This window comes from Thermobia domestica, chromosome 18 (assembly GCF_964235325.1).
Source record: "Thermobia domestica chromosome 18, izTheDome1.hap1.1, whole genome shotgun sequence".
Lineage (NCBI taxonomy): Eukaryota > Metazoa > Arthropoda > Insecta > Zygentoma > Lepismatidae > Thermobia > Thermobia domestica.
The window spans coordinates 22,322,032-22,346,672 of NC_137471.1; the positions used below are offsets into that span (position 1 = coordinate 22,322,032).

General features: G+C 36.9%; 1 protein-coding gene across 5 annotated transcripts in view; it reads left to right on the plus strand.

Moving 5' to 3' along the window:
- Neos (nuclear receptor coactivator protein neosin) overlaps positions 1-24,641 on the plus strand; it is a 93,717-nt gene that overhangs the window by 32,377 nt on the left and 36,699 nt on the right. For 3 of the 5 annotated variants that reach the window (XM_081746600.1, XM_081746601.1, XM_081746605.1), the window contains 5 exons: positions 1,509-1,656; positions 4,400-4,714; positions 9,436-9,513; positions 13,122-13,199; positions 15,652-15,849. In XM_081746600.1, coding sequence (XP_081602726.1) covers positions 1,509-1,656; positions 4,400-4,714; positions 9,436-9,513; positions 13,122-13,199; positions 15,652-15,849 — 817 coding nt within the window. The remainder of the gene's footprint in view (positions 1-1,508; positions 1,657-4,399; positions 4,715-9,435; positions 9,514-13,121; positions 13,200-15,651; positions 15,850-24,641) is intronic. The other 2 variants (XM_081746602.1, XM_081746603.1) reach the window with 2 other exon arrangements.

Consider the following 24,641-nt stretch of genomic DNA (forward strand, 5'->3'; position numbering starts at 1 on the left):
AAAAGTGTTAGTATATTTTTCTTATTTTCTAAATATTTGTGGGACCAAACACCTCTTGATATGTACTCCTCTATTCGATCAAAAATAAGACACTTTCTTAAACTATTACATAGTAAAGACTGATAACCCTAAGATATACGTAGACTAAGGAACTTGAGGATGATTATATATTTGTGTGTGGTAAGCATTTGTAGGAAGAACTGATGAGCAATTTCCACCACTGTTCTGTAAAATTTAACACGTGCGTATTGTCTTTTCCAGTACAGGTTACTTTTCAAAACTAAGAACAAATGAAGAAACTCTTCCGCTCGTAATAAAATTTCTATTATGAAACCAACCGAAACACACATGATCCACTGACTTGATCATTAATCAGAAATGCTGATAACTAGAGAACCCACATTATGCTTTATTTTGTGTTTAACTATGCTTTATTTTTTCCAAATTATGCTTTATTGTTGATTTTAATTATTGTTTTACATTAATCGTGCATAATGTATAATATGTACTTGACATTAAATATTCTAAATATCTTGATCTACTTAATAATACTTTATGCATGGGGGCGCGGTGGCTCAGTGGTAGAGTGTTCACTCCGGTGCTTGGGGTCCCTGGTTCGATCCCAGCTCGCGCCGTGTGGACTTTGTGGTGGACAAACACCGTGCTCGTGGGTTTTCTCGGGGTTCTCCCGTTTCCTCTCACTTTCTTCATTCCACCATTTCACTCATCTCTCATCATCACCGTCTCCTTTAACCCAACCGGCATAACCGTGGGACGTAAAACTTAAAGATTTCATTTCAATACTTTATGCAACTAGTTACTTTCATATTTAATGAACTTTCTACTTAATACACTGTAAAGAGATATGCTTTACTCGAGTCAGTTTCTTATCACTTGTGTGCGCCTTAGAGGTGCATATATACAGAAAGGGAAGGTAAAAGATGTCACCAAAAGGTACAGAAAGTGCTCTCAAGTTCAAGAGGTACACATAACAATATAGTGTGGAGTTCTTGTGTACTATTCATTGTTGGCGGACAGTTTTATTCTTCTTTTCTTTTTTCTTTTCTCCACATCAAAGGATTACACCGAAAAGTTTACAGAAATAAAAAAATAAGCGTTTCATTGTTGCATTGTTATGTTCTCAATGATTTTGCATTGTAAATTGGTTTTAAAAAATATTAATACAGTATGTTAAACTTGCAGTTAAACAGAATTTTCCAAGAATTGTGCTATATATTTTAAATTACGCTTTATTATGCTTTAAAAATTAGTTTCTTCTGGACCCTTAAACAACCACAACCATGTTCAAGGTACCAACCATATGTGTAAATTGGTATTATGCTTTTGGGTTGCTCTACTGATAACGAAATGGAATCAAAGTTGAGAAAATTACATTTAACAAGAAACTTCATTCAATCAATCAACGAAAAGCTTTACAACTACGAAGTATTTTCGCATGTTTAAATTTTGCACGTAACTTGAGTATGTATTGTGTGTGTATGTTTCAGATGTAAATCCTGCGAGGGTAAACGACAGAGGACGAGGTGGTGCCCGAGGAGGAGGAGGACAGCCTGACGAAACAGAATCCTTTAGAGATCGCTCTCCAATGGATGATAGAGGAGGACGCAATCGAGATTGGGGGAGGGGAGAGAGTAGGTAAGATCTTTTTTTTTTTCTGAAATTGATCTCAAAATTATCCAATTGAAAGCGAAGAAGATCGTTATTTATCTTTCAACGTTGTATATCCCTTTTGGAGTTGTAGTACCTATTTTCAGGTACTAAAGTAGTGGGCCCTATTTTCAGGTACTAAAATAGTGGGTCATTATTCGATTAAAGAAGTATCAATAAATCTTTTTACTTTTTTTATTTTTTTAAAGCATAAATGCATTGTAGAATACGTTACGTATGCTATCACGCCTTCTGCGTCGAAACATATGGGTTGATGACGTCATAACTTTAAATTTTTGTGTTCGGTTAGGTCTATTTTTATTATATCTTGATGGGCTTACTTTTGCACCTACAACATTGAAATTTTGTGCACAAGCATTCAGTGCACCGATTAGTATTTTTCAGATTTTTTCCAGATCTCTGCGTTAACACAGGGAGGGGTCCAGAGGGAGAAAAAGGTAATGAAAAGGGATATTTTTCGTTACTAAAAATCCCTTTCTTGGCGATTTTCTCGCCTCAGATACATGGTGAAGACATGCGAATGGTACCGTTTAAAAAGCTGTTCTATTCCGAAGAGAATAAGGCTATTGATCCTAGGATAAATAGGAATGTCTCAGGAAATTTTTACCTGGAATCCTGAAATTTTTTTTTTTTTTTGGTTAGACCTATTTATTTTTTGACGGGCTTACTTTTGCACCTAGAAGATTGAAATTGCTCAAACATTGAGTGCATTGATTAGTGTATTTCAGATCTCTGCGTTAACCACAGGGGCATCCAGAAGGACAAAAAGGTAAAAAGAGGGATATTTTTTATACCAGAAAATCCCTTCTTTCGGGATTTTCCCGCCTCAGATACATGATGGAGACATGTGAATGGTACACTTTGAAAGAATGTTCTATTCTGAAAAGAATGATACAAAACATGTCCGTAGGATAAATAAGGATGTCTCAATTTTTTTTTTCTGGGATCCGGATCTTTTCTTGTAATTTGGGCATTGTGGGACTCATTGGTAAATATTTTTTCTCTCTTACTATTCAAGATAGAAGCTTCAAATTTTGTTCACACATTTAGTACATACCCCTTAGTACTTTTCAGTTGATATTGAGATTGTGTGTTAACAGAGGGAGGTCCAGGTGGCTCAAAAATTTGAAAAAAAAAATCCCGATTTTTCACGAGCTTTACCACTTCTGGTACATGATGAAGATATGTGAATTGTACCGTTTGAAAGGCTGTTCTATTCTGAAGAGAATGAGGTACAAAACATGTCCGTAGGATAAATAGGGATGTCGCAGGATTTTTTTTTGTCTGGAATCCGGGTCTTTTGTTGTAATCTGGGGCATTGTGGGACTCATTGCTAAATATTCCCCTCCCCCCTTACTATTCAAGATAGAAGCTTGAAATTTTGTACACACATTTAGTACATACCGCTTAGTATTTTTCAGTTGATATTGAGATCTGTGTGTTAATAGAGGGGGGTCCAGGGTGGCTCAAAAATTTGAAAAAGAAATCCCGATTTCTCACAAACTTTACCGCCGATCTCAGATACATGATGAAGATATGTCGTTTGAAAGGCTGTTCTGTTCTGAAGAGAATGAGGTACGAACCATGATCTTAGGATAAATAATGATGATGCTGTAGCCGCTTGACTGAAAGTATATAATTTACCTTAAAAAATAATTTAAAGGGATATACCATACGTATCTATTTATAAAAGGTAAGAGAAAGTCTGGTAACATTTCTGTAATTAAAATAATTATTGGAAGGATTGAGATCAGATGCTGGCTATGGGTAGGAGTATATTGTCACTGTTAGAGGTATGCATGTCACGATTAGAAGACAAAGACCAATAGATACAATATATTTCTTCTACAAATAAATAATATGTTGTAGGAGAATAAAGAAACTATCGATCATTGGAAACAATCGATCCTTTTTTAACGCCATAAAAGTTCGTGTTTGTCAATTTTCTCGAAAATTTCCCAAGAAAGTGTATCCGCAAGCGTCATGTCATTTTCCTCCAGCTCAGTATCATTTACCAGTTGGAATATACGTAACTTCTCACTGTTATAGTTCAACAAAAACTTTGAGTTAATCATAATCTTGGGCTATATCTTATTAACTGCACTGTGTACAGTCGTCTTGCTAGAGTCACAATGTAAAGCTTGATTTGGATGTACTTCATTATCAGTCTAATGTTAAGAGGTAACTTTATTTGTTTAGTTGAACGTACCACGACTATCCTCCGAGACTAAAGGAAACGGTGTTAATGAAAACGAAATTATAGAATAAAAATAGTGGATGGAATCTGGAGAGCCCGGATAAAACCCACGCACACGATGTTTATTCCCCACAAAGTTCACTTGGCGGGAGCTGGAATTGATCCAAGGATCTCACCCGCTAGAAGTGAGCACGTTACCACTGAGCTCACCTCTGGTGCATGGGCCCCTTGGTTCGATCCCATCTCGTGCCAAGAAAGATTTCTTTCACTGAGCTACCACTGTCCCCATGACTTGATTATCGTACACGATGTTAAGGTTTACAAATAATTCGTTTTTGTCGAAATTACGCGTAAGGATTTACATTCATTCATGTAATTCTTTTTTTTTTTTTTTCTCGTTAAATGTAAATAATACTATAGAATCAATATCCAAAGATTTCTTTCGCTTTTCTGTTCGTGTTTTGTATTTCTCATTCCCATTTCATAGAAACTGTTCTATTCATTCATTTTCAGGTTTGATCCGTACCCATCGAAAGGCCAGAATGACCCATACGGCAAGGACATGGGTGGTTACGATAAAGATGGTGGCGTAGGAGGATATGGAAAGGATCCTAGCGGCTATGGCAAAGATGTAGGATATGGGAAAGATATGGGCTACGGAAAGGACGCTGGAATGTATGGTAAAGACGCTAGTCCCTTTGGTAAAGACGCTGGACCATTTGGCAAAGACACTGGAGGCTACTACAATAGAGGGATGGGAAGAGGCGCAGGGGGAGGCGGAGCAGGAGTAGGAGTAGGGGGAGGAATGGACGCTGGGGGAAGATACGGGTAAGTACTTTCAAGTCTTTTAAAGTAACTAGACTATGTAGTTTACATTTTTATTCATTCCTGTATTAATATGGGAAGTAAAGTGATAGTAGACTTGTTTTCTTCGAAAGCATTTGTGCCAGTATATATCAAGGTAAAGATATGGCAAAACAGCATTTCTCAACCTGTGGTGCGCAGATCACAAGTGGTTCTCGAGGTCTGTCCTTGTGCTCCTCTTAGATTGAACATTAATACAAAAAAGGCTGAAATATAATATTGAAATGAATTGTGTATCACACATTATAGGTATATAGATACATTATTATAAAATATTCTAGATAGTCTTCAGTTATTAAAAAATAAATAAACTAATATGTATTGTCTTCGCTAATACGAGGGAGGATCAAAAACTAAGGTTACAAGGTAGATATTTCTAAAGTTTTGTCTTATAGAGGAATGAGAAGTGTGCGCTAATTGTAATACATGGAGTTGGCAACTGTGCATAGTTTCATCCACACGCCACCGACGGCGCTAGTTGTAGGTAAACACAAATGGCGACTCCTTTGTAAGCTTGTCTCGCTAAAAAGTCCGCTCAGTTATTTGATTTCTGTGGACGAAACATGTAACCGTGGCTGAAGTTCACCGGCAGCTGATAGAGGTTTACAGAGAGACTGTAGTGTCTCGTCAGCATGTCCCAGAATGCGGCTGGTAGAGAAAACGTCACCGACGAGGATCGGAGTGGCCGACCACTAGGCTGGTGAAGCAATTTCATATCGACTACCCTCTCTACAGCCCGAACTTCGCTCCAAGCGACTTGCACCTTCTCCCGGATTTGAAGGAGCACCTAGGAGGCCATCGCTTCGCTTCAGATGATTAGGTGAAAAACTTCGTAACAATGTGGCTGAACACGCAAGAACAGGATTTTTACCAGGAAGGAATCTTCCAACTCATCTCACGATGCGACAAGTACTTCAACTGATATGGAGACTATATCAGGGCTCATAACGAGTCACTTTTTTTTTTTTTTTTTAAACTAAAAGTTACTTTTTTTCAAGTTAGTCACTAAAAGTTACTTCTTTTTTTTCAAATTTGTCACTAAAAGTTACTTTTTTTTTTTTTTTGGAAGGTAAAGTGACTTTTTCGTGTGATTTATGTTTTGCATTGGCAGTTTTCTAAGAAAAATATTATAAAAATAAATGGAAAAAGGCAGAAACTTGTTACTCATTACTCTTCTAAAAGCTTCAGTACTTGCTGCCACATGTGAAACAGTCAGCTTTATTCTCACTTCAGCTTTTATTCTTTCTAAAGCACAGTAGATGGTTGAAGGATGCTTAAGCTCTCAAGGTGGGGTTGAGACTAGGCTATACTAGACCTTCTGTGTCTATTCTTTCTTCTATCATAATAGTCTTTTAGTTTTGTCTCGTAATAGTTAACGCTCCGCTCAACGTTGTGTGTGTGTGTGTGTGTGTTTGTGTGGTTCATCATGTTCGTCTTGTGCTATGGTTCTTGTATGTTCTTAAGAGTAGGTGGTGAATGCTCTCAACCAGGGTGTCTACTGGTCATGAAAGTCATGAAAAAGTCATATATTTTGCTTAGTGGTCATGAAAGCCATGAAAAAGTCCTTTATTTACCCAACTGGTCATGAAAATCTGAAATCTCAGAGTATATTTTTATACCTCATACTGCATGTACTGAAACAGTTGTATCAGGTCAGTAATTGTGAGACTTTCACCCACCACTTAGTACTGGCTAACTGGTACTTTACTGTCTTCTTAGCTGCTCCCCATTTCATCTTCTAGTCTCTGTAATATAGTAACAACTTTTTACTGTCCAACTTTCTGATCTGCTATTCCTTTACTTCTAAGAAATATAAATTGTGTATTTTTGGGCCTTTAGACTTATGCAAATAATATTATTCGTTTGAGTTTGCAGATTTTAAATTTGATGATCTATTTTTTAAAACTAATTTCTTTTATAATTTGTTTTCTCTTTGGGCAGTTCTCTGAGTGCTTAATTTCAGACAAATTTCTGCTAGATGGATAATTAAAACTTCAAATACAGTATAGAGTGATTCACTGGTAAGAGCAGGCCCGTATTTAAATAAGTGCTATTCTGTGCTCGAGCACAAGGCGGCAGAATTTTAGATTCTTTCTTTAAGATTCACAATAAGTGATATTTAAGACTAGCAACCCGCATAGTTCCGATGCACCACTGATGGTAGGGGTTTATTATTACTAATGGCAAATTTTTTATCGCCATGGTCATGAAAATTTGAACAAAAAGGTCATGAAAAGTCATGAAAAAGTCATGAATTTACTTTCTGGTATTCCAGTAGACACCCTGTCAATGCTAAGTTGAATATAATGTCTGGGATGAAGAAATTCGGAAATAGGCCAGAACTGGTTCCACTTACTCAGAAGCTTCTTACATCTGCTAAGTCTGCTTACTGGGACTACAAAGCATATTTAGAAAACCTAAGAAAGGAGGAAGCTCAAAGAAGAAAAGATGAAACAAAACAACAAACAGAGAGAGAGGCGATGGAGAAATCGACAAAGGAAAAAGGGGCATGATGAGATTTTGGTCACTTTTTCGTGTGCTTTTGGTCACATTTCAACTATTTACAAGAGACCAGACCGCTATGAGCAATATCGAAAAATAACCTAATGTATGTACTATCTGTTGACTATTGGTTATATGAAATAATATATACAAGTTTCACTGCAGGTTTAGTAACCTTACTTCCCGAATACCCCTCGTACCAGTGAAACTGAGGGAATTTTAATTAATGCTATTTTAAACTTGGTAACCTTACTTTCCGAACACCCCTTGTACCAGTGAAACTGAGGAAATTTTAATTAATGCTATTTTAAACTTGGTAACCTTACTTTCCGAACACTCCTCGTACCAGTGAAACAGGGAATTTTAATTAATTCTATTTTAAACTTGGTAACCTTACTTTCCGAACACTCCTCGTACCAGTGAAACTGAGGGAATTTTAATTAATGCTATTTTAAAATTGGTAACCTTACTTTCCGAACACTCCTCGTACCAGTAAAACTGAGGGAATTTTAATTAATGCTATTTTAAACTTGGTAACCTTACTTTCCGAACACCCTTCGTACCAGTGAAACTGAGGGAATTTTAATTAATGTTATTTTAAAAATACTGGGTGATAAATGATTCATCACGATTGAAATGACTATCAAAGATGAATAATACATACAATAGCGAATGAGGCATATAAATATACAAATACTGACCAAGTTTTATATATACTATTACATATATTCGATGTGGCATCTCGTCACACAACACATATCTGTGCGTTAATCTAACTCGCTCCACTGTTTCATCAGAAACGCTTGGACATCCTGTACTTTTACCTTTACACAGGCAGCCAGTGTCCTTAAAATTGTCGATACCTTCTTATAATGCTTTAGTGACCTGGTGGTGTTGCCGTTGGCGCTGTACATTAACAATGGAGAAATATTCCAAAACACAGAATGCTTTTTGCTGCATAGACACCATTTTAGAAACTACGCTTGTGCTACCATCTATAGCTGGAAGACATTACCAAAATGAGAAATTAAACTTTCAGATGTGTTCTTTCGTTTTATCATTAGCAGAAATGTATTGTATTAATAGTTTTCGACATATTTCACTTTAAAACCCGAACAATCATTTATAATAATCCTATCTAACTTTACCAGTATATGCTCAAAATATAAACAGAGCAACAACAAAAATTGCTTTGGAAGAGGGCAAGAATAGGATGAGCCGTAGATTATTCTGACTAATGAAATTGGCCCCCACATCAAAAAGTTTCAGAAACGCTGCTCTAAAGTATTCAGTGATGTATGTCAGTATAATTTATGTGAAACTCTGTATGTAGGTCATATTTAACCTCTAATATTCTGATATTCTCCATATTAACACAGCATTTGAATGATGGAATAAGAGTAATTGTTGTTGACGGTTGCTTTTGGCTTTCCATCAACCATTTATTTTGCTCCTAACATTTCAAAATCAGATGCAGCTTTCGTCCTCAGTTTTATTATCAGATAATGTAAAAAGTAGTAAGCCTTTAGCACACAAGATGGCGTTAGTATCAAATCTCAAGGTATAAGTCTCAGCAGGTCAGACCTAATGCCATGTGACAGTAAATAGATGTGCAGAAAATATTGAAAATCTTATAAGCAGATGTGAAGTACTGCACTGTGAAGATAAGCGAACTTTTCGCAAAATTGCAATTTTATTTCGATAAAGACCCAAGTGCCGCGAATTCCCGTGGAGAAATTTGTGCAATTCATAGCAAGATCTAAACATGTAAAACATTTCAAACTTAACATAGACAAAGGAATTGACAACCTTCCCTGCCTGAACAAAACGTATAAGTTGACATTGCCATGTTACAGCGTGCCGCACTACCATTTGACGCGTAACAAGCAATAGACAAGATATCTGTATTGGTTGTTATTTATTTGTTGCTGTATTCAACTTTAGCTTCCTTTTTCAGCACCGAGGCTGTACGAGACATGGACCTGTAGTTTAAGGTGGAATCTGAATAGTCGTAATTGAGCTCAAATTTCAGTACACTCTCACTAGGAATTGAACCCCGGATCTCGTGTTCCAAAGATGTGCACTAGTTTCTAGATCAGCGGGGAGGACCTATCTTCAATAGCTTTCCTCCCTGTTGAGTCCATTCGCTTATGTTTCCTTGATTTTATTCTTTTTGCTCCTAGTTTTATGAACCGTGAACAAGGCTCCAGGGAGAGCCGACAGCTTGGAACTGCAAGAAATTCACAGGAATCAGCTCTAAAGTAAGTGAGATCATAGCCAGATATAAGGTAATTTTATAGGGAAATAAAACAGCGTTATTAATTGCTATAAAGTCGTTCCTTTCTTTCCTTAATGGATGCTAACCACAATGTAAATTCAGATCTATAACTACCGTAAGTCACAATTAACAATTGTCTTTAATATTTTATTTTGCTCTGCTCAGGCTTTTGTTGTCTCCAAAAGTGCGAAACAACACTTCGAGCTTGCAAAGCTTAAGTGTACAATGGACTTTTTTTAAACCAAAAATAGTAATCTAATGATTCTATCATGTAGAATTAGTTCTCAATATACCACATACCAAAAATCTGAGAAAAATATGTCTTAGTTACGGAGATAACAAAACGTCAAACAATGCAGAAAATGCTCTCCTTACGTCACGGAAACAAAAATTATCTGTTCTTGTGTGACGTCACTTATCGGTTCTCCTTGTTGAGTCACATTGAAAGATTCAGGGAACGCTTTTATAGTGGAGTTTCTACTCCAAAATGTAAAGTGTGAAAAGAAGTGAAATACTTACTGTATACAAAAACGTGTTAATAAGACCTGTTCTAGTTTAAAATACACTAATAGTCATCTGTAATGTTCAATTATTACGTATATATATATATATATATATATATATCATAAAATCAGGTTATCATAAAATAATTGTCGCTGTTCAGACGTAAATACTTGACAGAATGCAACCAAACTTGACAGGAGTATATTTGGGAACATCCAGAAGCGATTGGTGTAGAAAACAAAATCAGTTCCAATGTTCGCCACCAGAGAGAATTATGGCGCTGTGCGACGCCAAGTGAGTGCAGCGTGGAAGAAAAACGAGACTAGCAATGCTAAATGATAAGAAAAGCTGTAATTATGTCTCCAGGTGCTTACTTACTCCTGCATGTGTTTGAGTGATACGGGTTTGAGCGTTACTATGTGGCAGAAGTGAATTTATGGTGATCCGATGATGTTTTTTCTTCTTTTTTCCCACACTGTTTGCCTTGTGGTCTTGGGGTCCGGGTTCGATTTCCGGTGAAGACACACGAGTCGGATCCCATGTTAAACTGTAGGTTCCGTCCTTAAAACGCCATCATCATCTCGTACGGTACTAGTCACCATAGATTTTCCTTGCCCAGGGACCTTCACGCCAAAGGCCTTTCCTTTGGGTAGAACTCCACATCACTAGAATCGCCCATAACTCATTACTACATCAAGGTGTTATTAATAGGAGTACAAATCAATGTCACACGTCGCAGGGGATATAATTAGGTCTTTATTTTATAGAATATCAATAATATCATTTGTCGTCCATAACACACTTACCGTACTTAACACTAAACAGAAACACAATAGCCTTTGGAGGCGAGATTTGACACTATTCTTTTCCTGGAATTTTGAGGGGAGCTTGCAGTTTAAGAGCACAGGAAAGACTAACATTTAGCTCGTTTTTGTAAGATATCAAAGACTTTTAAAGGGACGCTTCATTTCAAAAGCTTCCTCCCCTCGTAGATCCGCCACTGACCACGGGGTATTAATAGTATTGATAATCAAAGACACGAGACCTAAGGGTGAGGTAATTACAGATTTTCTTATTATTTAGCATCACTAGTGTAGTTTTTCTTCCATGCTGCACTTACTTGGTGTACAGCGCCACAATTACCTCTGGTGGCGAAAATTGGAACTAATTTTATTTTCTACACCAATCTCTTCTGCATGTTTCCAAATATTATACCACCAAGTTTGGTTGAATTCTGTCGAGTAGTTACGTCTCCGGAGTTCTCTGAACAGCTATACTTACTTTATGATAACCTGGTATATATACAGTATAATGTGTGTGTATTTGTGTGTATGATGGGGAACTCAAAAGAAACCGGATTGAAAGCGTGCGGCCGTTCCTAGGCGTAGTAGAGACTTCTACCGCTAGGTGAGTCTAGTAGAGACCTTTCCAAATCAGTTGCCCAAGGGGCATCTGCGTACGAGGTTAACTTTTGAGCATTATTCTGTTTTTCTCAATTGTTCTCGTTTGTCGCCTGCAAAATTGTTATGGCAGATTTAAGCGAGCAATTGAGTTGTGTTGATTTTGAGTTTAACGTCCCTTTCAGCAGCGAGGCTATATGAGACGTGGACCTACTGATTAACGTGGAATCCGAACCACATGAGCTCCCGCCGGGAATCGAACCCGGTTCTTCCACGCCAGAAGCGCGTAGCCACGGAGGAGCTCATTAAGCGAACAAAGAATGTGTTTAAAATATTGTTTTCTACTTGAAAAATCGGCAACGAAAGCTTACCAAATGCTTCAACAACCTTTCAAGAAGGATGCTATGAGCCACATACAAGATTTCGAGTGGTTTGGGCACTTGAAACGTGGTGAAATGAGTGTTGAAGATCATGCTCGTTCTGGGCACCCATAATCTAAAACGACGAAAACATTGAAAAAATTCGCCGAAAAGTCAACGAGGATCGTCGTTTTACGATCGACGAAATTTCAGAACAGACAGGAGCAAGTTGAAGTTCGTCCCAGCGGATTTGCACTGAGGATTTGCGAGTTTGTTCCTCGCCTGCTCACACAGAATCAAAAAACCGTTCGTCTGATTTGAGCCAGGACATGAAAAATCAGATCGAAAGTAATTCAAACATTTTGACAAAGTTCTTTATGTTCTCGAGAATGAAAACAATCTAAAAGGGAAGTGTTTTGATGATATGGAGGCTATAAAAAGAGATTGGCAGAGGGCACTGGACGATATCTAAGTTGAAGAGTTCCAGAGGTGCTTCAAACAATAGAAAGGAAAACTGGAGAAGTGCATCGCATCTAATAGAGAGTACTTCAAAGGAGACTGAAAGAATTTTGTAAAAAGACTTAATAAATTAATGTTTATAAGAGAAGTCCAGTTTCTTTTGGGTCTTCTCATATATATAGACCTAGGTATATATATATATATATATATATATATATATATATATATATATATATATATATATATATATATATATATATATAGATTATTGTATTATTTTAGACCAGAAATATCAGGGGTCTACCTACAGCTTCCAAGCATTACGCTTTTTCAAGAATCAAATCCAGTCATTGGCGCACAATTCCCAAACACACATCTAGACGAATTGCTGTTTGTCTTTCAGTCGGAGGAATCACTCGCATGGCCATTCTCCGAAGTCTCACCTGCATGATAGTGATGTGTACTGTGGATGACCCTATTCTCGTCTTCTTTTTTGGAGATCTGAACTCCTCAAACTTACCGAATTCATTTTTTTTTATTAAAGTCAAGCTATTGTTGCAGTTGGTGCTCTTACACTGCTTGTGCTGATAATTATAATTGAAACATTAAACTTCCTGTCGTAAAGAGCTTAGTTTTGGCGGCATTTTCAGAGCCGCCAAACGAGACATAGACCTGTAGTTTAAGGTGGAATCTGAATAGTCGTAGAGTTCAAATTTCAATACACTCTCACTAGGAATTGAACCCCGGATCACGTGTTCCAAAGCGTGCACTAGTTTCTAGATCAGCGGGGAGGACCTATCTTCTCTAGTTTTCTCCCCTGTCTAGTCCATTCGCTTATGTTTCCTTGATTTTATTCTTTTTGCTCCTAGTTTTATGAACCGTGAACAAGGCTCCAGGGAGAGCCGACAGCTTGGAACTGCAAGAAATTCACAGGAATCAGCTTTAAAGTAAGTGAGATCATAGCCAGATTTAGGTAATTTTATAGGGAAATAAAACAGCGTTATTAATTGCTATAAAGCCGTTCCTTTCTTTCCTTAATGGATGTTAACCACAATGTAAATTCAGATCTATAACTACCGTAAGTCACAATTAACAGTTGTGTTTAATACTTTATTTTGCCCTTCTCAGGCTTTGGTTGTCTCCAAAAGTGGGAAATAACACTTCGAGCTTGCAAAGCTTTAAGTGTACAATGGACATTTCTTTTCTAACCAAAAATTGTAATCTAATTCAAGATTACAGATGGCAGATTTAAGCGAACAATTAAGTTAAGTTGATTTTGAGTTAACGTCCCGTTCAGCAGCGAGGCTATATGAGACATGGACCTACTGATTAACGTGGAATCCGAACCACATGAGCTCCCGCCGGGAATCGAACCCAGGTGTCCCACGCCAGAGGCGCGTACGCTAACCGCTTAGCTAAGGAGGAGCTCATTAAGCGAACAAAGAATGTGCTTAAAATATTGTTTTCTACTTGAAAAATCGGCAACGAAAGCTTACCAAATGCTTCCAACAACCTTTGAAGAAGGATGCTATGAACCGTGGTACATACAAGATTTCGAGTGGTTTGGGCACTTGAAACGTGGTGAGATGAGTGTTAAAGATCATGCTCGTTCTGGGCACCCATAATCTAAAAACTACGAAAACATTGAAAAATTTCGCCGAAAAGTCGACGAGGATCGTCGTTTCACGATCGACGAAATTTTAGAACAGACAGGAGTAAGTTCAAGTTCGTTCCCATACGGATTTGGACTGAGATTTGCAAGTTGCTGCTAAGTTTGTTTCTCTTGGCAGAGGGCACTGGATGATATCTAAGTTGAAGAGCTCTCTCGAACTTACCAAATTCATTTTTTATTGAAGGCAAGCTAATGTTGCAGTTGGTGCTCTTACACTGCTTGTGCTGATAATTGATACATTAAACTTCCCGTCGTAAAGAGCTGAGTTTTGGCGGTATTTTCAGCCGACGAGAGAACACAAACATTTGGAAAGAGTTACAGAACGTACTTATCCCTAAAGCAGGTTATGGAAGAGGGGGTGGATTTTCGGCCCAGCGTGCAAACCAGGTACACACTACACTGAGGAACGCGCTTGACTAATGTCGGTCAAGTTCATTCTACGCGCATGGAAAGAACGCGTTTGGTCAATCATACGTGGAACAACCTTCTGTATAAAATTTGTGTTTACCGTTAATATGTTTTATCTATTCCGTAACAGTATTTCAGCTTCCAGTGGTGCTAAAGTCTTCGTCTGGGGTTCATTGTTTTAGAAGCATACTCGAACTGCTTAATCGGTCCCGGGTTCGATTCCTAGCAGGGTCACTTGGTCGAAAAAGTGTAAAAGCTTTTACAGGGCTTTCTTCAGTGTTTTCATCATTCACACCTTTTAAATGCTGGAATGGTACTTAACAAATAGGTCCCAGGCCGCTTTCTTCCTTCCCTTTCCTCATGTAGTGTGATCGCCGGAGGACGTCATCCCTCATACGTAACGGGCTAACCCATGGAACGCCCAGAAATCTAATTCTAATCGAACTGCTTATGTAGATCACATATCTTAATATTCTTTTTAAATTGCGGTTTTACACTAAATCTGTAAAAGCTCAGAACTCTTTAGTGTATCGTGTATGTGTAGGATTTAAAATGTAATACAATGAGTAAAAGATAAATATTTGAACTTACAAGGGTTTTTTTTTTCTTCTTTCTAAAAAAAAGTATATGAAGAATTCTCTATTGGATCATGCATTAAATTTAGATGCTCATTTATAAACATAAAATATTTTATTGTTTGTATTCAGTAGTGTGTAACATGAGTCACTGTTTATCCAGAGTACCTCTAACTTCGTTTGATTTGGGTTCCAAAGTTTCGATTAATAAGATTCAATTGGAGAAGCCTAATGTACACTCATGTCCAAAATGATTGTCGCATATCTATAACTGTCTTCTTGTAAGAATATAATTTGATAATGATTTTGCAGGGTACTTTTAATACTGAAACTATTTGTATAATCGGAAAATGTATATTCATGGTAAATTTCATAGGAAAAGAATTATAAATACGAAAATTAGAATGAGTAAAACAAAATGTTGCTAAATGGACAAAGAAGTTTTATTTTCATTTTATTGTTCTTATTTACTGCTCTTTTGACATGAAATTTGCCACATACATGTCTTTGCCGATTATACACGTACTAACATTATAAGAAATACCGGACGAATTCGTTATGAAATTATATTCCTACAACATATTTATAGATATGCGACAATAACTTTGGACATGAGTGTACATTAAAGCTAAATAAAAATGTTATATAAGAATGCGTACAAGTAATGAAAACTCGATCAATTTACTTGTAAGTTGTGTGTTCATGTAAATATCATTTTAATTGTTTTTGTTTATTTAATTCCAGTGCTGATCCTTATGAAGCCTCGTATAGACAGAGAGGAGGAATGAAAGATTATCCTGCAGTGGACCAAGGTAGAGCGGGTCTTCCGAAAGACTATCCTCCCGAGGGCTATCCACCAGCAGCCGCACCTATGAACGCAGCACCACCTGATGTGGATAGACCCAATGATTGTGAAATAATTGTGCTCAATAAAAAACAAAGGTAGGCTAGTGATTAGAATATATTCTACGATAATAATCCGCGCGATTTCGAAGAACGAGCAAAAGTATACGGAGCGCGACATTTTTTTAAGATGTAGCACGTTTATTTGCTTATAGATTTTAATTCGAATGCAAGTAATTAATATAGAACAACGGGTTCTATCTTTCTTTACGAAAAGTGTTAAGCGTTCTGTGCTTAACATTTACGAAACGGTGGAAAGCGTAATATAATATTTAAAAAAAAAAAAAAGTGTAAAGCGTTTCATGGTTAATCTTGATGAAAAGTGAGAGTTCCATGCATAATCTGTACGAAGCGTGATATGTTCTGTGCTTCGTACTTTTAGAATTTAAAAATATTGTAGTATTTTTTATCATTATTACTTTGAAAATTCTACTAGATGTACAATGAGAAAGGTTTTTTCGTTCATGACGTCGTGGACTGAGTATAAGTCTGAACCACGTGGAAATTACCATAGGTTCTTTTCAGGCTACTCACTAAAATCCGAAACAGTCAGAATTGATTTGTGTCGGATATAGATAATGTGAAAGATAATATTTTTTTTTTGTAAGTACAGGAGCACAGAACGTTATAAAACAAAGAACATGCTCATTAGAGACTGTTGAAAGATATTTAATACCCACATATCCACATCGTGTATCATCAGAGTATGCGATGCATATAAATGCTCAATAAAAAAAATAATATATATATATATATCTCAGGGTGTCTATCGGTCACGAAAGTCATGAAATCAGAAAACGGCCATGAAAGTCAAGAAAAAGTCATCAAACTTAGCTTTTGGGTCACGATTTTTTTATCTGTACAAATATAAGCATACACTGAAAAATTTTGTTCTATAAAACGTCAAAATTCACCATCAAGAATGTCTATGGTCGGCAGTAGACGCTACCAAATCGTAAGTAAAGCACCCTTCTACTACATGCATGAAATTTCGGCCAAATTCGCTCTCTAAATTTTATAGTTCGGAAAAGAAAAAGTCACAAAATTTAGTTTTGGAATATTAGTAGTATATATATATAGAAACTGACATACTAACTTATTTACATTGCATTTTGAAGTAGCTGTACTAGTATATGCGTCTTCGATTTGAACGAAGCAGACATACATAGTTATTGTGTTATTCATATTGGATTTCGAAATGCTTCCATCGATCTTAATGCTGTACGTGAAGTGGATTTTTTTTTTTTTTTTTTTTTTTTTTTTTTTTTAAATAGACGCTTTGATTTATTCTTAAGATTTTATGCACAGTGTTATATTCCTATTGTAAATGTAGCGCTCGGTATATATCTATTGAATTTATTACGAGACCTGTATGTGTGAACTGAACTGCGCAAAGGTAGTTGATGTGTTTGGGGCTGGAATTAATTGAAGAGCCCAATAAAGCAAGGGAATAATTCAGTTCGTGTCTAACTCCGAGATTGCGTTGCCATCTGGTGAATCGGATCATGTAGCTGTCATTAAATACTAGAAAACCACATTTGATGGAATTGAACTGGATGGAACTGTCCTGAATATTTTATGAAAATTGAGTTGCCTCTTTTCCCTCTTGAATTCAAAGTTATAGTTTCCGCTTAAATTAATTCCAAATTTATTAACGAATGCATTTTAACGCACGAATTTGTTTGAAAGAGCAAATATTGTTACCAGTGTGGAGTGTTGTGGGATTATATTTTACTGTAATATTTCTCAAACCTCACTGTTTACTTTATCCAGCAGGTTTGTTTCTCTAGATTACTTCTTGAACCACTACATACGAGAGTAAGATAAAATTCGTGACCCACAACACTAGAAAATATTTGGATAAAGTATGTTTTATTTTTTCACATGATCCTCCTCGACTGAGATACATTTACACTGCTTCTCCGGTAAGCCTCTATACCACTTTTAAAAAATTTTCCTCGAGCGCTGCAAAATATCCCAGTACAGCACTCCGAAGAAAATCGCTGGCCTCCGAAAACTTTTTCATGTTTCTAAATAAGTAAAAGTCTGCGCGGGCCACAGGCGAATAGGGCGGGTGCGGCAGCAGTTTGAACCCACAGGAGTGAATTTCTGCTATGAATGCAAGGGACGTATGAAAGCGCGCATTATTCTGGAGAAACACCTTTCTTAGCAGATTTTTAGCCTTGTAATTCTGATTTCCTCACTCAAACGTCGGAGAAGTGTGCAGTAGTATTCAGAATTGACAGTATTTCCCTTTTCGAAGAAATCAATCAGGATAATGCCTTTAGTATCCCAAAAAATTGATGCCATAATCTTGTTTGGCGTTCTTTGGGATAGAGATCCAGGTCATTTGCATTGCTTCGATTATTGTTTTGATTCCGGTGTATGATGGTGTACCCATGTCTCGTCCATAGTCACAAATCTGCCATTAAACTCCTAAAGATCGCTTTCAAATAATTCCAAACAAATAGTGGGAAAGGGTGAGTCGATTGTATTTGTATTCAACTGAAAGCAACTTGGGTACCCATAAGCACTTAGTCAAAATTAACTGGATTAGTACGCCTTTCCTTGCCTGAAAATTATAAACTATACATAGAACATTGCTACTTGACTTAGGATGCGAGCTCCCTCGTGGCTAAGCGGTTAGCGTACGTGCCTTTGGCATGGGAAACTCGGGTTCAATTCTAGAGGGATCATGTGGTTTGGAGCTTTAGGGTACGTTTCGCATAGCCTCGTTTCTGAAGGGGACTCTAAACTGTAAATCAAATCAAATCAAATTGACTTAGGGGTGCATTTCAAATATGCAGGTTAGAAAATAACAAGGTTCTGTAGGTTCAGTCCCAATTTTGTCTCTTTTTCCTCCAATTATGTTTGAAATTAAAGTAGATGACAGAAGCAACTGTGAAGCAGTAAGACACTGGTTAGTACTCATAAAGAGGAGTATATAGATACAAGGGGAATCTTACGAAAATAAGAAAAGTAATGATATTTAGAAAGATAATCAACGGATGTAGTTCCACGTACAGTGGTAGTTTTCTGAAGGAATCTACTGAGGAAGGCAATAAACATTTGCCGAAACTTTCACAATTTTGTAATTCTCGACACTTTTGTGGTAAGTAGTTTTTTAATGTATACAAAACACTTTAATTTGAACGAAGAATAGCCGCCATATTCCTTTCTTTAAACAGTAGTTTGTTTGTGTTTGTATATATATATGCATTAATATTGAACTAGATGGATTTTTTGTGACTTCAATAACTGGGGTGTTGTGAAAATTTTGGTGCAGTAACATACGATTTTATTATTTGGATAGAGATAAGAACTTAATAATGCACCACACGGGTAACAAAATTTGCTCTTTTATAATTCCAAGTTGATTGCTTGGAGGATGCGATGACTCATTGATACAGCACTCATCTCTGATGCTACGAGCCATACGTTCGATCCCTGATTTGTAATTTTGTGGATTTCTCGGTCTTCATCCACGTTCTTATCTCGTTAATGCGTGTTAAATAAAGCAAGTGTCTTTGTCGTCTATCTCATTCGGGTGAGGTTAGATTTACATGGAAGTTGTTCCACCCGAGCGTGACGTGATATCACGTGGTATTATCATGGAGGCAAAGGTGAAATAAAACGAGCTCTGCGGGGCTTCTAATCCCCCTTCGCTCGCTGACGTTTGCTCAGTTATGTTTCCTAACGTACGTACCCCCCCCCTTTTTTTTTTTAAATAAAGTTGTGTGCGTAAAATGGCCTAATTACCACGTAACATTACGTCTCGACCGGATAGTGCAACTTCAGTGTAATGTTACCTACACCTATCTCATTCAGCCAACAGGACGGAAAGATCTGATAAGTGAAAAAAAAAAAAAAAAAATGAACGCCGACTTAGAGTGAGAATGTATGGCTGGTCAGAAAACTGACTCTCTGGGGTTAACATCGGCACGGTAAACATATGGAAAACTGGGGTAGCGCAGTGCTAGAGCGCTCACCTCTGGCGCATAGGGTCCCTGGTTTGACTCTTGCTGGTGGACAAACACAAAGTGTATGGCTTTCTCAGGGTTCTTTTATTTCCCACTTCATCATTTCATCATTATCCGTCTTATCATCGTCTCCTTTAGCCTCGGTGCGTTATCGTGGGACGTAAATAAAAACCCAAGAAAAACTGTAAATAGTTGTTCGATTCTCGCTCCAGCCGTTTATTTTTCACTCGCTTATTGTGGCCCCACATAGCGTAGTCGCTAACGCTCTCGCCTTTGGTGCGCGCTTTCCCTGGTTCGATTCCCGGTTGGACAGTCCGTTGGAAAGGTGTAACAAACAGCTTTTTCAGCCATCCATCTTGAATGAGGTTTTCCTCATTCCCACCAGACAAATGCCGGGATGGTACCTAACATAATGGTTCTAGGCTATTTCCTTTCTTACTCCCAATTTCCCCGGAAAGTGTGATCGCTGAGGGACTTCATCCCACGTGTGTGTGTGACGGGCGAAATGGCTTAAGATGCCAACAGCCCAAAAATCTAATACCTAGTATTTCATTATTGAGCTTCACCATTGCAAAAACATAGATGAAAACGGCAGGCCAGTAGCCAGCCCAAAAATGTAGTTGGGGCCCGATCCAACCATATTAAGGGGCCCATACACTCAGACAACACATGCATGAAGAAATCTTCCAACATGCATAAAAAATGATAAAACCACAGGCAAGTTGTTCATCTATGGTCTCGTTCATGTATGTTGAAAGTTTTCAAAATCTTCTGTAAACAAGCATGATGGTTTTGCCGTTCTTCATGCATGTTTACCGTGTATGGGCTCGTTCATGCAAGTTGGTTGTTTTATATTTAGGTCCCCCAGCATGACAGCGGAAGATATCACGTGACTCCTGCGATTCATTCTTCTAGTAAGTTGGACAGTAGGTTGGTACGTGTGTGTGCAAAATATTCTTCCAAGATGCATGACGAAACAAAATCTTTCATGCATGTTGGTCATGCAAGTGTGTTCGTCTAAGGCCTCCTTTATAGTGCATTTGCAAGCCTACCATGAAAATTTTAAGGGGGCTAGTAAAAATTTAGAGGGGCCTGGCCCACCTAGATCCCCGTGGATACGGGCCTGGAACTGGGTTCACACCCTGGTACTAGAAATTCTCATCATAAAATGGTTTCGGCTACACGCGGCATGTATGAGGAGCACATGATGTTGCTTCTTAATTTATGTTGAAATCCAAGAATAAAATCTGGAAGAAAATGAGTTTAATGACTATTTTCTGCCAAAATTATTATTTCATGTTGATCACTCTTTCGTAGTCCAGATCACATACATAGTTGGAATAAGAAGTATACAAAGATAAGTTTGTATAAGATGGTGCGTCTTTTATTTTCTAGTTTAAAGATTTTGGTATCAGCACAGCGAGGTAATTGTATGCATGATTGAATTATGACCAAGGACTTTCCTCAGTTAGTGTCAATATCTTACTCACTGCAGTTTCAGTGGAGTTAGTGTAAGAGGTGTGAGTTTCATTAGTACCGCTATAAGAAATGGCAGAAATCCTTTGCTGAAACTAAGCGGCGATATTGACGCAAGCTGATTATGTATTTGGTATCAGATCATTACTTTAATTAAAAATAAAATCTGACAAAAGGAAATCACTTCTAGTAAATACAATAAAGCCACGATTATCCGCGAGTACCGCGAAAAAAAATAACGAAAAAGTCGCGTTCAATTATTTTTTATAAGTAGTCGCTGCGGACTGATACTCCGCATAAGTACTGTATGTTCTAAAACATAAATTGCATTGTAAAAATCAATATTTCCAACAATAGTACACGTTTCTAAGGGCAACTCTACTCTGATAAGTAGAAGCCTATTGTTGTAAGGTATGAAAAATGGGAATTGGTAAGAGTGATTTACGTTGGTAGTAAATGATATTCATTGCTCATTGCAGAATGAGAGTCCGCGGGCGAGCACTGGAGGATTAATTACATACCTAAAATAATAATAATCCAAGCCAACAACAAGGAAAATAACAATAGGCCCCACAGGGTTATTGTACATCTAATTCTATAGGCCTTCTCGGAATTTGTGGATGAGGGACAGGCTCTTGTCCCCTTCTTTGGTCATGGCTTTCACATTCTCTGATCACTGACCTTGACGATTCGAGCAATACGAACAATAAAACATAGTTTCTGTGCTGATTTTTTTTTTTTTTTTTTTTTTTTTTTTTTCGTGTTTGCACCTCATTTTTAACCTCCTTCGGGTAATCCGCAGTGTCCTTGCAACCCAGTTCCGCGGATAATCGGGGCTATGCAGTCTGAGAGATAGAAGGTGTGATTGAGTTCTGTCTGACAGATAATGTCTTTGATGAAAGCAATGATAAATTGCCGAAAATGTGAACCTATTATTCATGACAAGTAATGTACTGGGATCAGATTTTAGTTTTAATTAAGGCAAAGAAGTTCCAAAGCTAAAATGAATGATATTCAGATTATTACAATAAATATTTTTAAGAGTGTATAAAAACCCTATCGTTTCGACCCCGGGATATTTTTGAACCTACTTCGGAAATTTTTGGGGTTAACACCAACGTTAAGCGAATTTTACATTTAGTACATCGGTTGTGTTGGATATTTGTTGGTATTCTTTCAACAAATAAAATACGGTGTATTTCCATTTATGTATGTTGACTTAATTTGGGTCTCATCTCGCTCCCAATGCACTTTTCTTTTACAATACCTACCAAACCAAAGATATGTGCTTCGCGTTTTATAGAACCTAACGCGTTTTGTAGAACCTAACCATGTAGTTCTGTTCGTGCTTTTACGTTTTAAATATATAGTTTCCAGCATCGAGTTTTAGAAAAGAAATACTTCAAATGTGTATTACACGTGTGATTTGGGATGAGCTCAAACATATTTTCATGCAATTTTATATTGTTCTCGCGTGTTCTTTTAGTTGTTGCGCTGTTTTTGTTCACACTAACGCATGAAAGTTTTACAAACGAAGAACGTTAGAGTAAACAAGGATGTTGTTATTCGAAATTCGTCCAGATGATTATCTTTTTTTATGAATTTTTTTTATTCTCTGTAATTGATCGAGTAATGTTTTTCGTTTATTTTTGTCTCTTGTCCATGTATGTATGTGTCACAGTAAAAGTTGGAAATACTGCAATAGCCTGTTTTTAATCGTTTGTGGTTATATCCTATTTGTAATATAAAAACATGTCTGTGAGTAACTCTGCTTAAAATATTTGTGATGTTTGGTTGTAGAAGGATAAAGGACACATTGAAAATTCTTTATAATAAATGACAAAAATCTTTAGTTCATTATGCTAATTTCTATTAGCAAACAGTCACTAATAACTGCTACGTGCACTATCATTCCTACCTGGCCCTGATGGTTGTCACTACTTGCGCTATCACTCCTACCTGGCGCTAATAAACGTCGCTACGTGCGATATCACTCGTACTTTTATCTTTCTAAAATGCACAAAGAAGTTACTGTGAGTGTTGATATACAGAACGTTGGATGAATTTTTTGATGGTAACTACCAGTTAAAAAAAAATGAAGACGTGCAATTTTTTTCTTTTTTTAAAGTGAATACACAATAAAACTTGGACAATCGCTGTTGGTTTCAGGCAGTCAGTATATTTTCAGCTTTTACAGTTACACATACATTGCTGTTTGTTGCTGGTTGCAGTAACATGAAACATTCCTGTTTGAAATTTTTTGTGTCATTAATGAATTTCACGAACTCAACACGCGATGGGAATCTTTACTTTATTCACGGTAAATTGTAACACAACATGGAGTAAACCATGCGTGATATGTGGGTGATATGACAAGACGATTTCAGAGAAATTTTGTGAATCTATTGCGCTATAAGAATCCTCACTTGATTCGCTATTGAAGCAAAACGTAGAGTAAACCATAAATTGTGTGTGGTTATATGAAAACACGATTTTAGAGGAAACGGAAATACTATATATGTTTACATCTCAATTTTATTTTGAGATTGTGAGCGTTTTGAAAATGTGCTTTGAACTGTTTATCGGTTAGATCTCATGAAATTTTAAAGAATTGCACATACAGCAGTTTTGCTGTTGGCACAAGGCGATATATGAATACAGTAGTGCGTTAAATATTCAGACAGATGTATGAAGGATTCATACAATATTATTTTCGAGATTCTATATGTGAAACATCTCCGATTGGTTTTCTGAACCTTATATTTTGCCTTGTGGACTATTCCGATTGCAAGGAATGCAGTCCTTCGATCTTAAATCCTGCGATCGTACATGTGGAAAGTATTGTATGCTATCTTTCGTACTGTTCTTGTTATATATTTCTTAATTTTTGTATTTGAATTGGTTTTCCTGTAACCGTATTACCACAGCGTATTATTTTCCTTTGCGTGTATCGAAATACTTAAGGATGCGTTGGTGTTTTGCGCTTAGAATGGAATATCAAGTTCCTAATACGGATTTCAAAGCATTATTCGTAGTGTTTATAATACCGTTTTAAGTGTTTTGTTCATACTCGGCACAGAACCGTCAGATAGCAGTCTGACAATTTCAACTGTTCTTGTACTGGTATTCATTGTTATTTTGGTAGCGCCAAAGATATTGCAATATAAGTACCTACAATTTTTTTAAAAAATTATTTTTAAAGTTTGTTTGTGTATTTATGTTGATTCGTTTCTGTATTAGTAATCTAGCTTGAAAGTTTTTTTTTTCTTTTTTTTTCTGCGTTCTTGTATGTAATTTTCATACTATACGCCCAAAAAGGATCAAAGTGGCATTTCGAGAAGAATGTTTATTAGAGAAAAAAATTAAGTAGTTAAC